The sequence below is a fragment of the Thermobia domestica genome, chromosome 7 (assembly GCF_964235325.1).
Source record: "Thermobia domestica chromosome 7, izTheDome1.hap1.1, whole genome shotgun sequence".
Classification (NCBI taxonomy): Eukaryota; Metazoa; Arthropoda; class Insecta; order Zygentoma; family Lepismatidae; genus Thermobia; species Thermobia domestica.
In genome coordinates, this window is record NC_137460.1 from 185,511,020 (window position 1) to 185,533,305 (window position 22,286).

General features: G+C 36.3%; 1 protein-coding gene across 3 annotated transcripts in view; it reads right to left on the minus strand.

The window, feature by feature from the left end:
• LOC145690608 (uncharacterized) overlaps window positions 1–22,286 on the minus strand; it is a 127,676-nt gene that overhangs the window by 30,316 nt on the left and 75,074 nt on the right. For all 3 annotated transcript variants that reach the window (XR_014132251.1, XM_081765665.1, XM_081765666.1), the window contains exons 4-5: window positions 21,886–21,968; window positions 4,432–4,574 (exon numbers count right to left, since the gene is read on the minus strand). Coding sequence is in view for 2 of the 3 variants with exons in the window: in XM_081765665.1 (XP_081621791.1) it covers window positions 4,432–4,574; window positions 21,886–21,968 (226 nt within the window). In the remaining variant the exon portion in view is untranslated. The remainder of the gene's footprint in view (window positions 1–4,431; window positions 4,575–21,885; window positions 21,969–22,286) is intronic.

Sequence of the window (22,286 nt, forward strand, 5' to 3'; positions counted from 1 at the left end):
ATGTGAGCAGTGAATAAGTGTGATGGCGCAAGAAGGTAAATTAATCAATTAAGTTGCGAGCTACTTTTTGGAAGTGAACGTTCGGTAGCATTGACGATGATAGTACTTTACCCCTTTCCGCGTTATTTTTTCTTTTAGCGAAAAAATAATCAGTATTGAAAATTCTCATATGAAAACTTGAAAATTAATTAAAACTTGAATTTTAGATTTTTCGCTTAATTCCGACGAGAAATAAGTACGTGTCATATATGGCACGTAAGGTAACAATTCGAAGGGTACATTTGTAAACCAATTTCGAAGAATATTTTGTGGATTATATTTCAAGGTACAGACTGAGTCAAGCAAACATCAACGTTATTACTATCGCCTAAATCTGGAGCTGCAGTATGAACAACATTATTTTGAGCCCCATTAAATATTTCCAAATCATGACTGAAACCTGAAATTCCACTGAGAACAAATGCTTTATAACCCATTTATGACGTTTCTTTGTGTTATATTGTTTTACCAATGATCTACACTTCATGGAAGTGATTTGCTCATCGACTGCCAAGTATTCTTTGAAGACTTCTCTCAGACGTTCTCGTATCTGTTCAAGAAAAGGCCTAATCTTATGAAGTATGCCATGTGCAAGTTCTCCTGCAGGAACAAAAGTTGAATTGGCATTGGTGTGAATAAATTGATCTCTTCAAATCGATCACAACTCATCACCTGATTTACCACATCATGACCAAGCCTTCTGTTCCAGTAATGTCTAGAAGCTGCGAGTTGAATAATTGACATGTAGAAAACCACACAATAATCTGTCCAAGTTTATTTGTAGTCATTTATTGGACGAACTTGCGTTGAATATAGGTTTGACTGTTCAACTGCGTAATGAAGAATCTCATCAATGAAAAAGCACTTAAATATTCAGTAGGCGTACATAGGCGTTTTATTTCTTCAGGTAAATCCTGAGGTCCTTGAAATTTTACATCTTAAGACTTTTCTATGTTTCTTTGTCTCCGCTTGATGTTTTTTAAATCGCTCGATGACGTAACCTCCTATCCTGAGAATTATTTATGAAACACAGAGGGACATCATCAACATCTGAATTAATTGCATCATCAGAGTTTGGTATGACGATCCTATCAGGGGAAGGAGCAACAGAATCTTCATCCAAGTCCGATAACAAAATATTGGTATTTCTTTAATCTAGTGCTGATTCATCTTCAGATAAATCTGATAATTCACTGTCTTCACCACTGGGAAGTTCTCTTAACAGCTACTGATGAACGTCCATCATAAAAAAGCCCCGGATCTATTGCTGTAACAGAATTGCAGAATGACTATCGTAGTTGTCACTTCCGCACTTCAAGAACATAAAATACCTGTAAACGCGTGGTGTGACATATATGGAACAAACGTATTTTTCCACATTCCTCCAATACGAACATATAAAATGAAGATTGTATTGTTGGAAATACATCTCAAAGTACGTATCTTAAATGTAATATTTTTTGTTTGGAAAAGTGCGCACAATTTTTCGTCAAAATAATTATTTTCACTGATAAAAATCCACTACTTCACAAAAATCACATGTCAACTTTTCCCCGCCTAATACAACTCCAAAGAACATGCCAGATGACACCAAAATCTCATTCATACACGTCAATATCTCGCACAGCAGACGAAACAGTCATTTGGTGCCTTCGATAAATTATACAAAAGCTAAAGTGAAAAAAGGGGATATACCATATATGGCACGGGGTTAAAGACGTAGAGATAGCGTTGATGTCATCTAAGGAGCTGATAGCAGTCTTCATAGCCCGTATTCCTCACAGAAGTGGGTTCGGTATTTATCCCACTCTGCTTTGGTAAATTATATTTCGCAGCAGAAACTTGTGGTTCCGTTGCACGAGTGCAAGACGAAATGATGATAAGAAGGATGGATAAATGATCGCTTCCTACTGAGTTGAGTACCTCTACGGTGGATTTAGGTAACAGATTGTTAGAGAGTATGACATCAGGTATGGCGTTAGTTTCAGACCAAGCGTGCTGTGGTAAAGGAATACAAGAGCTGCGGATGGTATCCAGAAACTCCTGGAAACGCTCTTGTATCGCTGTTCTAGAATGGTAATTAATGTCTGCTAAGACAATTTAAGTTTTAATGTTCCGATCAAGATAGGTGAGAAAACGATAAGAAAATGGCTGAGTAGAGCGAACATAAATGGTTGCTACAGTCAGAATAAGTGCTGGGAAATAGTGTGTTGTGATTACGTGTTCAGAGTATTGATCAGGATATGGAGGTATAACGTGACGACGCGGTAATAAATGCTTGATAGCAAGAGCGGCTCCACCACGAGCAATATCGTAAGGTAGATCGGAACACATGAAAGAAATATATGCTTTGTGAAACTAATAAGAAATTAACACATGCTTAGGAAGTGGAAAGTACGAAAATCTAACTTCCATGGATATTACAAACTGTATATCTTTGCCTGTCACTTGTATTGTGGTTTTGGAACATCTGCAGCGATTGTCCAACAATAATCAGCAACCATAAGCTTGTTCCAGTTGCCCTAGAATTGTTTTTCCATTGTATATTTAGCGTAACTTAGTGAAAATGTTTCCTATGTTCATCTTTGGCTGCTACGCAATTTTCTGGGAAGAAATGTTTGTGGGAGTGTAATATATGTATTTTAGTGACATATTACACCCAATTACTTGGTAGGAAAATATTAGGTGTTCCACTAATTACTTGTAGTTCTGAATTCGCACGTTTTCTAAAACAAAGTGTCACAATTTTCAGAAAGAATCAATGCAATCTCCTCCTCATCTTCTAACACTGCATTTTCCATAATGAAATGTGTCTCTTTTCAGTGAGCTGCATAACTGATTATGATTGATGGCAGCACATTTCTATTGTTCACTAACACAATTTTCGGACTTAGTTTTGCTTCGTCGATCAGCAGTCGCAATTCATCGAGATCATATTCTATGTTAAGTTTATTCGTAAGTCCACTTACAATTTTCCTACACAATATGTTCTTTCCACTGAAAATTACTCTTCCAGGGGCGTCTGACGTGTCCGAAATACAGATCCTTTAACATCTTCATCAAGAGCTCCCCACTGTTTCAGTGTGGATGCCAATGATGTGTGAAATTTTCTGAGAACCACAGGTTCCTTACAAAGTCATTTAATTCTGTTGAGTGATCATATGGTGATTCGATGATGATGTATTTTTGATATAATTCAATTACTTGTATTTTCTTCTATCGATACCAATACAAAATTAAGAGGAAATAATTAGTATCGTTTAAAATCAAACTGGTGTAAAGCAACGATAAACTTATTTACGAAGGGGACAAGAGTAGGGTGCTCCAAAGGATATTTTGACCAATAAATATAGCCCGTAGTTGAAAACAGTTTGAGAAATGCTGGTCTGAAGAATCCAGTCCTTCAGAGAATACAAAGCTACGAATTTAGCACTAAATTCTAACTGAATTAGTATAATACGAACCTTTGCAATGAAGTGTGGTTAAATTACTGTGTTACACAAGAGCACATGTGCAGAATAAAACATGATTTGTAAATATGTACCATTTCCGTTTACTATCGGCAGTAGCGATACTATTTGTGCAGCTGAAAAGCTTCTTCTTCCTAGAGTCACCGGTGACATTCTCACTGCTTCACCGATTATTACCGTATTTTACGGATTATAAGACACACTTCTTACTTCGAAAAATTGCCTCCAAAATTTAGGTGCGTCTTATACTCGAAATTAATATAAATATGTCCAGTGTTTGATTTAAAATTCCCGCCAGTCTTAAAAATAACCATATATTCGATGCCTCGGGAAACCTATTTCTATCTGGACACATTGGATTCAACTGGCAGCAGCAATGCAGAGTGATGCGACCAACATGAGTTGCGGGGATTCACAAGCTTGCAAACACTGTCTCCCTCCCGTCCCGCTATCACAAATCCAGAACCACAGACTAGAATATACAGACCCTAAACTCTGCGAAAAACTGGAAACAAGGCAAACCGTAGAGCTTCTAACATGTGACAACGGAAGTAACCAGTCAATCTCTTCGAGGCTGCCGAGAATGTTGCCTTGATCTGTTTATATTGATCTGTTGGCATTGATTTGTTACTCGGCAATCCATGACGTCACGCTCGAAAACCGATGGCAGCGCCAACCCACTTACGACGAAACATCATTCCCCACCAAACGTGCAATCTAATAATAAAAATTGTAAAAATGTTACTGTATTAAAAAAAATACTTAAAATTTAAAGTGCTTCTTAGTCCGTAAAATACGTTATATGGATATTACTTACTTACTTATGAAAGAATGAAGGTGGGAATAATTAACTACAAGGTGTACAAAAAGTCATTTATCTACTTTCATACAAACTGAATTTAATATAAAAATAGATAATTACTCGTTGCCAACTTCAGGTATTTCAAAAGGTTCTTTTGCGGGAAGACGTCCAGATCTGGCAATAATCACAGGACTAACAGGTCGATCCTCGTTGTCAGTCTTTGTATGTTCAATTTTATGTACAACATCTAGTCCTTCAATTACCTGAAACAGTGAAATCACTTCATTATAATATTGAGTATCATTAGTATAAAGAGTACAGATAAACTTACCAAGTTAGTCTTAAACAAGAGCATACACTTCGCGATGTACGAAACATTATAAGATTTGCGACTAGGCAAACAAGGAAGCCGATTAGGGCTGCAATATAATAATAATAATAATAATAATAATAATAATAATAATAATAATAATAATAATAATAATAATAATAATAATAATAAACATTTGGAACTATTCTTTTTTCTATGTTAATATTGTAAAGTTTTACTTTTTATTTGGTTTGGTACATCTCAATTTTACTCTAAAATAACGCCGCTCAATTTGTCAAAACGAATTCATAGTTTACATTTAACACTAGTCAGAAAGCGTTGAGTGAGGTCATTTACTACACTGTTGTCTCAAAAGATACCTTTATATATTAGAAAGAAAATGTACTGTAAAATAGTTTGTGGCTAAATCAAAAGTGTCAAAATTATACTGAGATGATTTCGTTAGTGGGCAGCTTATCTCGGGGTAAGTGTAATGGCGGGTGAGGGGCCTCCGGCCAAAAATTGCTTCGGACCGCAAGATTCCTATATCCGCCACTTACTACGAATTCTAGGTTCTTGGAAGGAAGAATAGGAGAATCTGAAAACATTTCAAAATTAACATGGTATTTTGTTACTGCGAATGGTTAATAGCTGGATCACTATCACTGTCTAAATTTTAAATATACGCTTGTGTGTACAGCGGGCCACAGAAATTCTTGAGGTACAAAATCCGTGAGATAGGCAACCAAACTAACGCCTGCTCCAAGATTAATTACGCCTGGTAGTAGCTAGCACAGCAACGTGAAGTTGACCCCAACTGATAAAAGCAAACAACGTAAAGAAAGTTTTCGTGGAGAAGTGGAGCGAAACGCTGGCTGACGAAATGACAAAAGGGAGTCTTTGGATACTTGTAGTCACAGTACTTCTTGTTTGTATGATACACACGTAAAACTATGCACAGCCACTTGAAAAAAATATACGGATATCAGAGGCGCCGATGAGAAGATAACAGTCGGGGGAATTAGTTAATCTTATAATTAACTAAAATGAGGATTATATAAACAAGTTTCCTTAGTTCAAATAACTATACATATCCGCGTATCAAATAATATACGGATAGATTATGCGGTAGATATGGTAGATTAGTTTTTTAAAACTAACTCAAAGCTTTGCGCTGAGTTTTGAAACTATTAACAATAGTCCTACCTGCAAATCAATTAAAAATATGGATGGATCATTTGGGAGGAAGAACCCAAACCCCAATGAAAATTTTGGGGGTCTAACAGGGCGTGAGCTCCTATGTTCCGGCGCTACTGATTCATACGTAATACTACTTCAAAAGAAGAAATTGTTGATTTCATTATTCGTTAAATAATTTTTTAAAATACTAACTATTAGTAATTTATTTGTAAATATTAAAAATGCAAAATTCGATAACACTTAAACGAGTTGGAGAACTTGTTCGTATTAAAGTCGGCCTTTCCCGTTAATTTGCAAATATAACTGAGGCTTCATGATTTGTATAATATTTGTGAAATTTTACGCATTGAGACAAAGAGAAAAGGGAAGAATATAGTGTCAATAAACAACAATTTAAAAATGCACGATATTAATGGTTAATTTCAAATATAGAACCATTAACAGAATTAACTTTGTAACTCGTTCTCTCCATTCATTTTCCTTCCTTTATTTTCAGGGTTACGTCATTACTGAATTTCTCCACTCGAGACTATCTTTCAGTTAGAAGCATCCAACTGGAGCTCAGCCTTGTAAATGAAACATTTTTAAAAAGGCGGGAATCAAACCCGGGCCGCCAGATTAAAAACTACAACTATAACCACTCATCTGAAGCGTTACTACTTCCGGCTCGCCTAAATAAAGAGCCTTTTCTGTTCGCTCAAAACAGTAGCTTGTTAATAGTCAGATTGATTGGCAAAACACAGGATAATGTAATTGACTCGGAGGGCGTTATACCACTGTATTCACTAAATTATCAACATTACAGATTTTTTTAAAAATACAAAACTCCTTTATTTTGAATCAATTACGGCGCGTGTATTATACTCGTAAACAAACTAAAGACAAATCAATTCCTGCGTAGTAATCATGATTAAGTCGTCAAGGCGCTCGACCAGTAATCTGAAGGTAGTCGAATCGAATCGACTAGTACTTTTTTACTTTAGAATTTTTGGTGGCGATTGATCGGCGATGACATAAGTTTTATTTTATTCTGATATTTGAATACTGGAATGTTCCGATACTTCAATTATAAAATCTTCAGGAATAATAATAATAAACTAATAATAATAATAAAAATAAAAATAAATAAATAAATAAATAAATAATAATAATAATAATAATAAAATATAATCTCATAGAAGATTAAAAGTTTGGAGCTCATTCCCGCTCAGGTCATAACATTACAACCAGAAATGTAACATTTGGCAAGAATAGTTCGGTTTGGTTTAGTGTTGCTCAGGAGAAGGGGAATTTCTCATCTCGTTTCTGAAACAAAACAAACAAAATTGAAACAAGAGTTAACATTTTACATTTAAGACGGGACAAGGCTAACTCAAATTATCGTCTCGCTTTGGAGATGGAAATCGAGACGAGACGAAAAGTATCGTACACATTTCTCGTTTTATCTCGATTCTCGAAATACTGTATGTCCATTATTTAAGTAACAACTGCTTTGTAGACTGAACCTTATACGCTATTTCGTTATATTGTATTTCCGAGCTCACTGATTTATTATGGTCTGTGTAGTTATTTTTGTAGCAAAGCTTTTATAATTACTTCTGCATTTCCTAAAAGTTAGTTTATAACATGCCTTACTGTTCAGTGATATTCAGTTATTTTCATTACAGTTATCTTCCTCAAAACGTACAGTAGAATACTTTGAAGAAATGAAATTACTTTTGGTATATAGTTAGGCCTTAATCCAAACTGGGATCCTATCATATCACTTTCATTATAATAATATCTTAAGGGGTAGTGGGGATCCGAGTTTTTGCGAAAAAAAAAATGAGTATCTCACAAGCCGTTAAACTTAAGGAGCTGAAATTCAGTATAATAACTCTCTATTGAAAACGAACACAACGTCTCATAGCATTTTTTAAAAAAATTCTTTATGAGCGGGGTGGGGGAGCGGAACTTTCTATATATGCAAATAGTAATTAATAGTGGGTTGGTTTGTAAAAATAATTGAAAATGATCGATATTAGATGAGAGACAAATTCAAAAACAAATTGAGAAACAGAAACCATCCGGTTTCTACTATAATAATTGCTGAAGCTTATGTTTATCATATGGAGCGCTTAGGGCAAAGAGCAATCAAGCAATAAACTTGTGAGAAAAATAGACATAAAATTTGTAATGTACGCTTAAATACACGGACATTTTAAGTTTGGACTGTACGTTGGTCTACTTACCTTGATTTGGGACTTTCAAATTTCATGCGTTTTTTCACTGAAAAGTATCGATAATTCAACAAGAAAATAATTATACCATGATAATTTAATTGAAATTCATCGAAATTTGGCGCATGACAAACACTTTACCATTTTATATCATAAAGATCAGATCCACCGTTATTGTAACAGACTGGTGCTTGAGCGAGTGACCGTTAAAATTCAAATTCCCATTACTTAGAATTTCACAACCTGGTTTTATTACTACAAGTATAAACTCTTTAGTCAGTTGAGAAGAGGCTGTGTATCATGGGTCAGAGTTGATAACGATGTGTTTTTGTAGGTGTTGGGTCGGAGCGGTTCGGTGGGTAATGGGTCAGAGTGGGTCATAGTAGGTGGTGGGTTCGAGTGGGTCATTTTCGGTGGTGAGTCTGACTGGGTCATGGTGGGTGGTGGGTCAGAGTGGATTACGGTTGGTGGAGGGTAATGGTGTGTCATGATGGGTGGTGGGTCAAGTTTTCATTGACCCACGCCATCACTGTCTCTGATAATTCAGTGCTCGCGGTTCCATGTTCAATTCCCGGCGGGAGATCCTTTGAAATTGTATATGTCCTCGACGTATCTATGTTCGTGTCCCTGTCGTTCAAAGTTACTGGAAATAGCTTAAAACGAGTATTACTAAGTATAATAAAGACAAGTTACGGAGATATTTTTGGTGAATCAGAAAAGAAAGTGATCTGCGGCACTATATGTATCTTTTTGTTTCTTAATTTAAATTTGAAGACTCTCGACCATAGTATTTTATAATGACAGAAATCAGTTTCGTTGTTATCGTAAACGTGTGCAACTTGCTCCATAAACGAATGATTTGACTCTTTCTTAACAGAGCAGTCTTATCGTAGTGGCGTAAGCATTCGTTTCGTGATTCAGCGATCCCGGGTTCGATTCTCGCTGCGGTAAGTTGTTTTCATGAACTACATAATTCATACTTCTAATGCGTTAAATTGAAATTGCTCAATTTCTTTCAGTCTTTCTTCACAGCGGAAATACTAGCAAAATAACGTCACATGTCTGTCTACAACCTTGATTCGTACTGTGGTGGAAAACGTAACATATTTAGCAATGGATACGACCCCTAAGGGTCATGCTTAGGGCCTAGTGTGAGTCATAAATATGTCTGAAACGATATTGTTTCCGAGCATTTATTCCAAACGTCTTTCACTATTACTCCTACTTCTAGAAATAATATTTTCGTTCGCCATTTCCAACTCGTTTCATATATCCATTCAATCGAAATTTGTAAATAGGAACTATTCTTTTTTATATTGGTATGTATATTTTGTTAAAATATCAATATAACGTATACATAATCCAAAGTCTTTTAGGCAAAGAAAGCGTGTTAGTATGTATCGTGGTGAAGACAAATCCTACTTAATTTCTGTTTAGGCATCCGAAGTTTCGATATTAATCTTGTCCAGACGCTGACAGCTTCTTTCTCCCCCTCTCATTTACTTTCGGATACTAATCCCTCTTATCCTTTCTCTATCACTATCTCTTATCCTTTCTTTTTCATATCCTATCAACTTCAGTACTCTTATTTACATTGCAATAGGACGTAATATTCAGGTCTTAAATTTGCAGCAATAATAATAATAATGGTATTAAAATTTTAAGTTGCTTAAAATTAGGCAAAACTTACAGATAAGTCGGGATTTCGGGAGGGTGTCTGGACCTCCAGGACACACCTCTGCAACTACGAAAATTTTAAGCTAAAGCGTTCCACTGAAGTTTCATGTAGAAAGTATTCTACTGTACGTTTTGAGCACAAAAACTAATAAAAATAACTGAATATCACTGAACAGTAAGGCATATAATAAACTAACTTGCCAAATGTTACATTTCTGGTTGTAATGTTATGTCCTGAGCGATAGTAAGCTCCTAACTTTTAACCCTTTGGGGATCCTATGGTACAATTTGTACCATACGCGTTTTTCATGGTACATTGCGTTATTTCTTTTCTATTAATATTTGAGCTTTTTCGTCCGGTTTTTTTTGTTTGTTTTTTGTTTTCCAAGTCCAGAAGCCTTGTAGAAGACATTACGTATGGTTTCAGACCGTCCTGCATCCAGACATAGGAGGTGATGACGTCATAAGTCAAAAATTTCTTTTCTGATTTTCTAAGCCTATGTTCAATATTTTTTGGCGGGCTTATTTTTCCACGTAGAAAATTGAAATTTTGCACAAACATTCAGTCCACCGAGTAGTATTTACCAAATTTTTTGTTCCGATGTCAGTGCTAAAACAGGGAGGAACCAGAGGGGCAAAGGGGTAAAAAAAAAGGATTTTTTACCCCAAACATGACATACATGATAGGACTTACATACATGATAGGACCACGTGAGTCATACCGTCTGAAAGGCAGTTCCATTCTGAAGAGAACGACGGTAGAATTATTATTCTAGGGTAATTAGGGCCGTCTCAGTGAATTTTTATGAAAATATACTTCTGTATAGGGTAAAAGTGGGGCATGGTAGGGAAATTTTTTCTGGCAGGCCTATTTTTTCACGTAGAAGATTGAAATTTTGCACAAACATTCAGTCCACCGAGTAATATTTACCAGATTTTTTGTTCCGATGTCAGTGTTAAAACAGGGGGGAAACCAGAGGGGCAAAGGGTTAAAAAAGGGATTTTTTACCCCAAAAATCCCGTTTTTCGTCATTTTCCCGCCTCACATACATGATAGGACCACGTGAGTCATACCGTCTGAAAGGCAGTTCCATTCTGAAGAGAACGACGGTCGAATTATTATTCTAGGATAATTAGGGCCGTCTCAGTGAATTTTTATCCAAATATACTTTTGTATAGGGTAAAAGTGGGGCATGGTAGGGAAATTTTTTCTGGCGGGCCTATTTTTTCACGTAGAAGATTGAAATTTTGCACAAACATTCAGTCCACCGAGTAGTATTTACCAGAAGTTTTTTCCGATTTCTGCGTAAAAACAGGGGGATTCCAGAGGGGCAAAAGTTGAAAAAAGGGAAATTTTGCCCCAAAAAATCCCTTTTTTTTAAAGGAATTTCCCGCCTTAGATACATGATGGAGATATGTGAATGGTACCGCCTGAAAGACAGTTCTATTCTGAAGAGAATGATTGGCGGATTATAGTCTAGGGTAATTAGGGATGTCTCAGGATTTTCTTCCCTGAGATCATAGTGTTTTATGGTAATTTGGGGCATTGTGGGAATTTTTGATAATTCTCCCGCCCTTACTATTCAAGATAGAAACTTGAAATTTCGCACACACATTCAGTATACCAAGTACTATTTATCAGATTTTTTTAGATGACTACGATCACACAGGGGGGTCCAGGGGGGGCAAAGTTCGAGAAAAAAATTTTTCCCTCCGAAATTTTCACTTTGACATTTTGTATCCCGCTTCTGGTATATGGTATGAGCATGCAAGTGGTACCATTTGAAAGCCAGCTCTATTCTGAAGAGAATGAGGTATGAACCATGATCCTAGGATAAATAGTGACGATACAGTAGCTGCTTGACTGAAAGTCTAAAAAATAGCCCAAAAAGCCAGGATCCTTTAAGGGCTAATCTTCTATGATATAATAATAATAATTATCATTAGTTTATTATTATTACTCTTATTATTCCTGAAGATTTGATAGTTGAAGTATTCAAATATCCGAGTATTCAAATATCAGAAGAAAATAAAACGTGTGTCATCGCCGATCAATTTCCACCAAAAATTCTAAAGTTAAAAGACAGTACTAGTCATTCGTGGATCCGATTTGATTCGACTACCTTCTGATTACTAGTCGAGCGCCTTGACGACTTAATCACGATTACTACGCAGGAATTGATTTGTCTTTAGTTTGTTTACGAGTATAATATTTGATTCAAAATAAAGGAGATTTGTATTTTGTTTTTAAAACATCTGTAATGTTGATAATTTAGTGAATACAGTGATATAATGCCCTTCGAGTCAATTACATATTACTGTATTTTGTCAATCAATCTGACTATTAACAAGCTACTGTTTTGAGCAAACAGAAAAGGCTCTTTATTTAGGCGAGCCGGAAGTAGTAACGCTTCAGATGAGTGGTTATAGTTGTAGTTTTTAATCTGGCGGCCCGGGTTTGATTCCCGCCTTTTTAAAAATGTTTCATTTACAAGGCTGAGCTCCAGTTGGATGCTTCTAACTGAAAGATAGTCTCGAGTGGAGAAATTCAGTAATGACGTAACCCTGAAAATAAAGGAAGGAAAATGAATGGAGAAAACGAGTTACAAAGTTAATTCTGTTAATGGTTCTATATTTGAAATTAACCATTAAGTTCGTGCATTTTTAAATTGCTGTTTATTGACACTATATTTTCCTCTTTTCTCCTTGTGTGTCAATGTGTAAATTTGCACAAATATTAAACAAATCACCAATCCTCAGCAGTAACGTAGCGTGAAGTTTTGAAATGGGTAGGCTGGTATTAGATCCGCAGCTAGAGGTTGGCTAGGAGGGCCCCAGTCCCCTGAAAATTGCAATTGTTTGTTGTATGTATATATGAATGTAAAGTGAATTCAAGTTGCGCCCCCCAAAAAATCTATCCCACCCTTATTTAAACGATCACGTGTTAGTGTTCTGACTACGGACCTGGCTGTAATATTTGACAGAAAAATGCTAATTCATGCAATAGATTTTTCATACAATGGAAAAAAAAAAAGGTATAAGAGTCGTTCTGCTTTATGTTTCCCTTGCATATACGGTTTCCTTATATATGAGATACTCGCATACCACATATACACTGTATTACTATTTCAAAGAAACAAATAAAAACGGATATAGGGCTATCTTAATTTTAAATTCTCGAAATCATAAACACACACTTAAGCATTTCACCCACAACAACACTTATCAGAATACTAATGGAAAACAGTAGTGCTGCAGCTCACAGTTAATTGATGCTTTTTTTTTTTTTTTTTTTTTACAGAAAAAGCTATTTTTAGATTGAAAATACAAAACAAAGAAAAAGCGAGAAAAAATAAACTATGCTTCATCTGAGGCCTCATTCAGTATCGTTCTTCGCAAAACTTGCGGGTCGCAACGCAACGCAAAAAATACAACAACAATTATACCTGCTATGTTAATTATCGTCAACTAAAATGCAAATTTTACGCTGCGATAACGCAAACCGCTACGCAATAAGCTCCATGATGTATTAGTACTATTCATTATATGATTTTTATTCACTCTTTTTTTTTTTCTTTGTCAGAACTTGTGACTGAATGCGAGATCCTAAATTTTTCATAGTGTCTCTGTTTTATGCTTTCTTACAAGACCGCGCGTCCTTTCACGTTTGTTTCCCCAAACACCCAAAAGGCTAGCCTTTCGTCAACATTCGCCCACTTTCGTTGTTTCGTGTTGAATTTGTGTATTGCTCATGGTTTTCGTCTGCTAAGGGTGACGGGAAAGCGATTGTCACCGCCCATTCTGAAGATTATATGAGAAAGGCGGAAGGCTAGCGGCCCATAGCCTACCATGTGTTCTTGCAGAAGCTTCAATCTATTCTCGCGTGATGTTTAAACAGCGCATCATTAAATAAATCTATAATCCATTTTAATAAAATTAATTATATCAATGTCCAAAAGCAACATTTCAGGCCGATATATAATTAAATGATAGGCTAAGCCTTAATGGACATTACGTCCCTGATCCTCAGTTATATTTGCAACCTAAGGAGAAATGCGCTTAGTACGGGTGAGTTCTCCAACTCGTTTAAGTGTTATCGAATTTTGCATTTTTAATATTTGCAAATAAATTACTGCATAACAATATTTAGCATTTTCAAAAATTATTTAACGAATAAGGAAATCACAAAGTTCTTCTTTCGAAGTAACATTATTTTTCAATCAGTGGCGCCTGGACCTAGAAGCTCATGCCCTGTTAAACTCCCAAAATTTTCATTAGGGGCTGGATTCTTCCCCTGAATGATCAATCCATACTTTAATTGATTTGCAGGTAGAACTACTGTTAGTAGCTCTAAAACTCAGCGCAAGGCTTTGTGTTTATTTAAAAGAAATAAACTAATACATATGCCGCATAATCTATCCGTATATTATTTGATACCCATATATGTATAGTCATTTGAAGTAAGTTAACTTGTTTATATAATCCTTCATTTGAGTTAATTATAAGCTTATTTAAGTTCCTCGTCTGTTATCTTCTCATCGGCGCCTCTGGTGTTGGTATATTTTTTTTCTGGTACTGTGTTGTGTACTGTGAGTGCAAAGACCCCCTTTTGTCATTTCGTCAGCCAGCGTTTCTCCTCACTCCTGCACAAAAACACACTTTACGATTTGTTCATTTAACAAGTGGGGGCAACTTCATGCTGCTGTTCTAGCTACTCTACCAGGCGTAATTGATCTTGGAGCTGGCATTAGTTTGGTTGCCTATCGCACGGACTTTGTACCTCATGAATTTCTATGGCCCGCTGTACATGAAGAATATCTAAACAATTAACATATTTATATAAGTGCCAACGTTTACTATGTAATCTATTTAACTGTAAAACATCTCATTAATGCGTCTACGCTACAGTAAGAGTTAAAGCTTTATTTGGGTTTCTAGACAAGGGCGCCCATCAGGGGGGTAAGATGGGGCGCTCGCCCCCTACAGGAAATCGTACTTCGGAATATCGAAAACCCAATAGAATTTTTACATTAGTTACAGCAACATTTGAACCTATATTTGAAATGTCGCGTATACTTGCCCCCCCTTGGAAACCACAATATGGGCGCCCTTGTTTCTAGCTATATCTTTTATAAAAGGGAGAATTTGCACTCACACCAGAATACATTTTAAGAGAACAAACGAAGATTTTCAACAGAAGGAGTAGCAACACTGCAACAAGAGAAGTGAATACAATTTTATTGTCTGTGATGTTTCTACACTGCTCAGAAGTGGGAATATGCATACAGAGATAATGAAAACACAAAAGTAAAAGATACTGCAGACACTAATAATAAAATGTAGGAAAAACTATAGTTAATGTAATGTATACGATAAAAAATCAGACGAGAGTAATATGAAAATCTACAAACATTTAATTTCACAATAGGTAGAATATATGACAAATGAACAATCTGAAACAATATTGCACAAATAATGTCCAACTTAAATCTATGTATTAAATCAGTTGGTTTAAGAAAAAAGGGCTCACAGACAAGCATCTGCTTATGTGAGCATTTAATCTCGTACAGAAATACAAATATTTGAATTAACATTGCGAGTTAAATTATCCGGAACCGGAAAATGGGACTTCCGGAAACTGGAAGGCCTCGTTCTTGGAATATCGAATATGTTCTGGAATTTCCGATGTAATTTGTACTATATTTATTGTAATTTTTCTTTCAATATTACCATATACAATTTGAAAAGCATACAATCTAGCAATCCTATTTTTAGTTAATATACTCAACAGTATCATTTAAAAAAATAAGTGTGAAGAAATACTCTCAAACCCGGGGAAAGAGTAACAGTAGCATACTGCTGTCATTTTGGGTAGGTTTCCATGAATGCAATATAGAAATGCATGAAGAGTTTTCTCCTCGTTCACATCAATCGAATATTAGGGCAGTAAAAATTATCTATACATTCTACTGCTTGTAACCTGCATTTATATGTAATTAAGAATAAATAGATATAAAAATAGTAGAAACACTTGTATACTTCTTTGCAACTATTTCGTATTACTGCTGCGTTGGGTGCTAATGAACTGAATAGTGCGTGAGACGGTGCAGTACGGATTAATATGTGAAAAAGGAGAAACGTTGGTGTAGTGGCCCCAAACTGATTACCAAAAAAGTCATCATCACTCTCAAAGTGAATTGGAAGGTCCATACTAATAGAACAAGTGACTCGAAATATATTAAGCATGAAGGAATGTTGTCCACGGCATCAACCTATTTCAGTTTAAAAATTATCCTATTTGAGTGCAGTATGAAATATGTTTAGCCTAATAGCTATACACAGTGTTCTTCGGTTTCATGTATCGAGGCACTCAAAATTATATATATGTAAAGCAGAATGCCCGCTCTAAACGTAATTGTAGGGGACTCAAAAATGAAAGTCTTATGTCGATTAGAGAAGGCGTTTCATTTATATGGAATCCATACACACGAAAGAAAAATGTATGTAACAATAGTTTTAAAAAAAATATTTTCGGGGTTTCCGTATGAGTAGAACTTACCAGAATAGGGGTTCAAAAACACTGGTCGGCAATCGATTCGTACTACTGTTAGGCAGTAATTTATTTTCAATACTAATGAAATATATGTGTACATGGCTCTTTGGTTTATTGTTTCCGATGATTTGATATGCATGTGTTTGTAAAATAATGTTTTCACTTTTTCCTATGAATCTGAAATATGTTAAGAACTAAATTTTAATCGACATATCACAATCTGAAAAATAATAGTGTAAAGTTTTTATTTTATATTTCATCTACTCTTTCTTCTCACCGAATATTTCACATATTACTTTTTAATCAGGTCATAATAATACAAATCTAACTTGATACATCGATGTAACACACAACTCCGGCGATGCGAGTGCCACTTAAATGAGTGGTGAGTAGGGGAGAAGGGGGAGGGACATTGGTACGATTTTTACTTACCCGAGATTTTAGAACATATCGTCAGCTTGAGAAACATGATTTTGCTCCTACTTAAACTGTGATTCCTTAGCTACATTTACAATATACAATATTGTTTCTACTAATGTCCTACCTGGAATAAATTACATTTTACGAAAGGTCTGCAATCTTTACCAATATTCCCTATGTGGGGGCAGATTGGTACTGGCTTGGAGCAGATAGGTACGAGCAAAGTGAAACATCACACAGACTTTTTGATAATAGAGATACCGTAATTTCTTTTGTTTTATTTTTCCATCACATATTTTTAAATATAATATTCTATTCAACTTCCACAAACTCAAGTATTTTAACAATAGATTTAGGGACCTACAGTAGCAAAAATGCAAAATAAAATGTTTCATAAAAAGAATGTGAAGATTTGTCAGAATCTTTAGTAATTCAATAGACCGAGTTCAATCTATTACAAAAAACTAAAAAATAAAATAAGTCCAATGCTTGCTTGTGTTCTCTTTAAAATTTAAGAGCACCGCAAGCTATTTTCAAAGCTAAAAACGTAGTATAAATGAGGTTCTGTCTCTATAAGGAAAAATAGAAGTTTACAAAATTCTACCTACAGTTACAAAATGGGCTACCTACAGTTTACAAAATTTTGAAATCTTTCATACCTTAACTACTAACTGGAAAAGATGTTATAATTTTGGTTCGAGCGCCACCTTGTCTACAAAGGAGGCGGAGCTTTATTATTATAAATATAACCAAAAAAGTTTTGTCGCTTTTTCACCCACAACCTTCGAACATCGATATGTCACCTAAGACGTATCTGGAAGATCAAAAAGAGTCCCATCAGCATCGACGACCTTCTGCCAACGCTCTGGAAGGTCATGGATTCCATTGCGGTAGAACAGGTGGTAATCGGGTGGTGCAATGTCCGAGGAGTATGGCGGATGCACTAGTGTTTCCCACAAAAGGCACAGAATGGTTTCCCGGGTCATCCTAGCCACGTGGGGCTTAGCGTTGTCCTGTAACAGGAGGACCCCTTTTCGATTCAGATATGCTGGCTCTAGAGTTTTCAGTTGTTCTTGAATACAAACCCACTGCCCACAGTACACAGTTGCACTGATGCTTTGACAAGCTAGTAGCAGTTCCCGATGCACGATCCCACGTGCATTCCACCAAACACACAGGAGGGCCTTGTTTTGGTGCAGTGCCTGTTTTGGCTGTTTTTGAACCGGTTCGTGGGATGCTAACCAACGATGAGGGCGCCGTGAAGCTTCGTACAGAATCCACTTATCACATGTCAACACCATTCCAGAAATTTCTCCCCTTCCTCAGACAAGACAGCAAAGAAACACAGGTTCTGAAAGCATTCTTACTCGGATCCGATCATGTGGAACGCATCGACCCAACTTGTAGTGCTTCCAAAGTTGGAGGTGCTGCCGAACGGTTTCTTTACTCACACTGAACTGTAGTCTCAGTTCCTCACATGTCTGGTCACTGTTCGCCTGAATCGCTATCTGAAGATGCTCATTTTGTACATGTGTTGGTCGTTCGGCACGTGGTGCGTCTTCCAGTGTTTCGTCACCGTTTTTAAACTTGTTAAACCGCCGTTGCACTGTCCGCGTAGTAACGACACTCCCACAAAAGACCTGGCATATCTTCTCCCTTGCTACAGCGGCGTTTGACCCAGTTTGAACTCGTACACCATGCTCGCCCTTAGGGCTCTCTGTGGAGGTTCCATGTTTACTCTGTCCTTAAGCAAGTTCACTGTGTAACTGAACTGCCACAATTGGGTAGCATGTTGGGTATAACCACACCAACAACTGACCTTCGTCTTATCTCCATTCGCATCAACTCACGGTATGAGGGCCAATTAAACACAGACCTCCACAAAAAGCGTTAGAACTTTCTTGGTTACCTTTATAATATTAAAGTTTCAAGAACTTCGCCGAATAACTTTCAAATAGGTTGCTGGAAGTCGAATAAATATGACGCTTACTACAGCTTGCTTTTAGTGTCCATGTACAAATACTTATTTGAGGTTGATTTTGTTAGAGTTTGTGTCCATTAAAATCACTCGCATATTATGACCTGGGGGAGAGAATCTTCACATTTTTGCTATCAAGGCTCCTAAATGGTTAAATATTTTTTCATTTGAAAGTTCGTGTACCTATCAGCTATACCTATAGTTTCGAAAAGTCGGAAAAATAATAGGAAAGTTTTTCATATTATTTTGGTTAAATTATTTTTATGATTTGATTACGGAAATCAAACTATTACACATGAGATAGCCAATATTAGTAGTAACTTTTTCTACTTTATGTTAATCACAACGAAAACTGCGATACATGGGAAATGTGCCCTCACTGCTCTGTACCAATCTACCCCTTCCATTTGTAATTATAACTGTATACACAAAGAGTAGTCTACAGTTATAATTACAAATGGAAGGGGTAGATTGGTATAGAGCAGTGAGGGCACATTGGTCCGTACCAATCCACCCCATATGCATGTGTACTAATGTGCCGCAACCGAACTTCAGGATAATTAATTCCTATAACTGAAAAATTACTCCACGCAGGGCAATTGAACATAAATGAAATTATTTGTAAACAATTACACTTTCATGCAAAATACATGTTTTCAAAAATCCAGTGCTTATTACAAATATACGCTTACAAAGACATAAGTGAAAACTTACTTTGCTCTAAGAAATCAAGCTTTTTTTGTGCACAGAGAAAAAGAACGCTGCGTCCATCTATCAACTGTGCCTTACGATGTTCGTTTGTCACCAATGTTGCCAACACCAAACTGTTGTCCATTTACCTCTTCATAGTGGAAAAATATCTACCACCTCGTACCTATGTGCCCCGTGTACCAATGTCCCCCTCTCCCCTACTCTACTATTAACTTATGGGTTTTCCCCCTTACACATGACACGTCCATTGCATATGATAAATCAAATGGGGTGAGAATATGGTACATAAAGAAAACTTCTTAGCATTTCTAGTTTAGGTTTGAAGTTTGGTATTTAGTAGAATACAACAAATGGCAGTGTTGTTGATGTTTATAAGTGTTAAATATTCTCCAACCGAACATGTACGAGGAGTCTTGGGATTTGAGATGAGTGCCAAACAGGCGCGCACCCAAAAATTTTTGTTCGGGTTTCCAATATTACAAGCAACTACGTCTATGTAGTATTGAATGAGTATTATTCTGCACCGAAAAGACGATAAGTAATTGTAAAATAATTCCACCTTTATTTTCAGAGAAAATGATAGAACTAGAATGTTTTTATCGCAGAAAGAAATTAAATGAAATAAAATCTGAGTTTTACGTCCCATGTTTATTTATAAGAATACAGATTAAGTGTAAAATTATTTTTTAGTACATTAATCATTTCTCTATTAAACAATTATAGTTTTATTGAGAAAGGTTACAAATGTAGTTCAGTTTGGAGATTTTGGGGGTCCGGATCCTATGGACCGTCCGTGGGTGCGCCTCCTGGTGCCAAACGAGGTTCATATTTCTGCTTGAATATTTCTTTTTACTCTCCTTTCATATAAACTAGTTGTTCCCCTAAGCCTTCGCTTGCAGCTTGCAATATGTCTTGGACATGTTACGTGGGAGGTAGTACAGCTAGCAGCAACTATTAGCCTGACTGTGAACTTTTTGAAATTAGCTTGACTGATAGACAGGCGTCTTGCATTTATGAGAAGGATTAAGACTATCCAAATACTTTCGCCTAGATGTTTGTGATCTACCAAGGTGTATCAAAAAGTAAAAGTAAGGCGAATTTTCGATTTACTGATAAACGTACAGAGATAAATATGTGAAACTGTATCATGTTTCACACACACTAACATTCGACATAAGAACCACTACGGTTCAAACATACATTCCAACGTGACACCATATCTTCATGCCCTTTACAAAGAAATGTTGCTCAAGGTTCATTAACGAGGTAACCGTAGCGCGTTGTACCTCTTCCAGCATATCGAAACGCCGCCCACGCACGTGTTTCTTTAGGGATCCAGACAAATGGTAGTCGGAAGAAACTAAATCAGGACTATACGAAGGATAGTTAAGAACTTTCCAGTTGATACTTATGATGTGCATACGGGTCGTTGGGCTGCATGTGATCATGCGTTATCGTGCAGTAACGGCACTTCATCTCGTAATACCCCTCAGAAATTCAACATGAATAACTCTCCGACGGTTTCAAACCACAATAGCCATTTTTTATTTTTATTTTATTTTGTTTTATTTATTTATTTGCATATGTTGTAGTTTTGAATATTTTAGCAGGCGGTGACGACAGATGTTTCAATGTCATACTCTACCGTTTTGATTCACGTGTCCACAGGATTATTGGGATTTCATCGCCCGTTACGATGCGATGAATGAATAAATTTCCTTTGTGTGTATCGTGTGAAGTGGGTTAGGGAAATGCCCATTCGAAAGTGTTTTTGGTCCCTACTCAGATGTTTTGGCACTTAACACACCATACTTTCCTGAAGCCAAGTTGGTCATAAACGATACTCCTTACTGAAATACATGAGATTTACAACGCTCCTGCTATACTATGCAATCTCACTCTTCTGTCTTCACAAATCATTGCATCGACGTCACACACATTCTTGTCGGTGATATACGTTGCTAGTTTGCCACTACTGCCATTATTTAACACTGTCCTTCTACTACTCGCCAATGCGCTGCACCACACATACACTTGTTTCAGCGATCTCCAATAATTCTCGATGAATGTCACATAGTTTCTGTCCCTTGGCCCATAAAAAATTAACAACACCGCACACCTCATCCTTGGAGTAATATTCAAGTCGATACGTGATCTTTAAATTGATCTAGGTACCAGGACCAGGTGAATTAACGCAGACCCAGCTGTAATTTTCGTCAGACTTCCCGCACCCTGATATTGTAACACACAAAAGAAAATTACCCACACAAAAAACTCTGGGTTTTAGAGATTAATTCATCTTATTTTTGATAGAACTTTGTAGTAACTAATAAATACTTTGAAGTTTGCTTTATCAGCATTACTCACAGACTGATAAATTCTTGTTATAAGAGTACACTAAGGATTCTAACAGAAAATGTTTGATTTGGGATCACGTAAAACATTGCAGCATGAGAAATCAAGAAACTGACTTCATAAGGCTGGGATCCATTGTTGTATTACTTACCTTACCAAAAACAACATGGTGACCATCAAGCCAAGGAGTCGCCACAGTTGTAATGAAGAACTGAGAACCATTTGTGTCCTTTCCTGCAAAACATAGAAAGGAAGGAATTACTATATCAAAAATATATTCCACTACCACAAGATAATAAAATTCCTCTCGCAACCGTCAAACATCAGGAGGAATGTTAGTAGAATGCAGCGTATTATTATTTCGAGGATTTTTTAGTGCAAATCTTATATGTGTTAGTAGTCTAATTGTACTGATAAGTTTCAGGATTGCAAATTCCAAGGCCATTTTTCTGCCTTCATGAACAGTACAAACAGTAGAGTTAACTAAAAAAGGCATTGTAAGGATAAATGACTGACCACAATGAAAACTTTAAAATAAATGTTACACTGTTG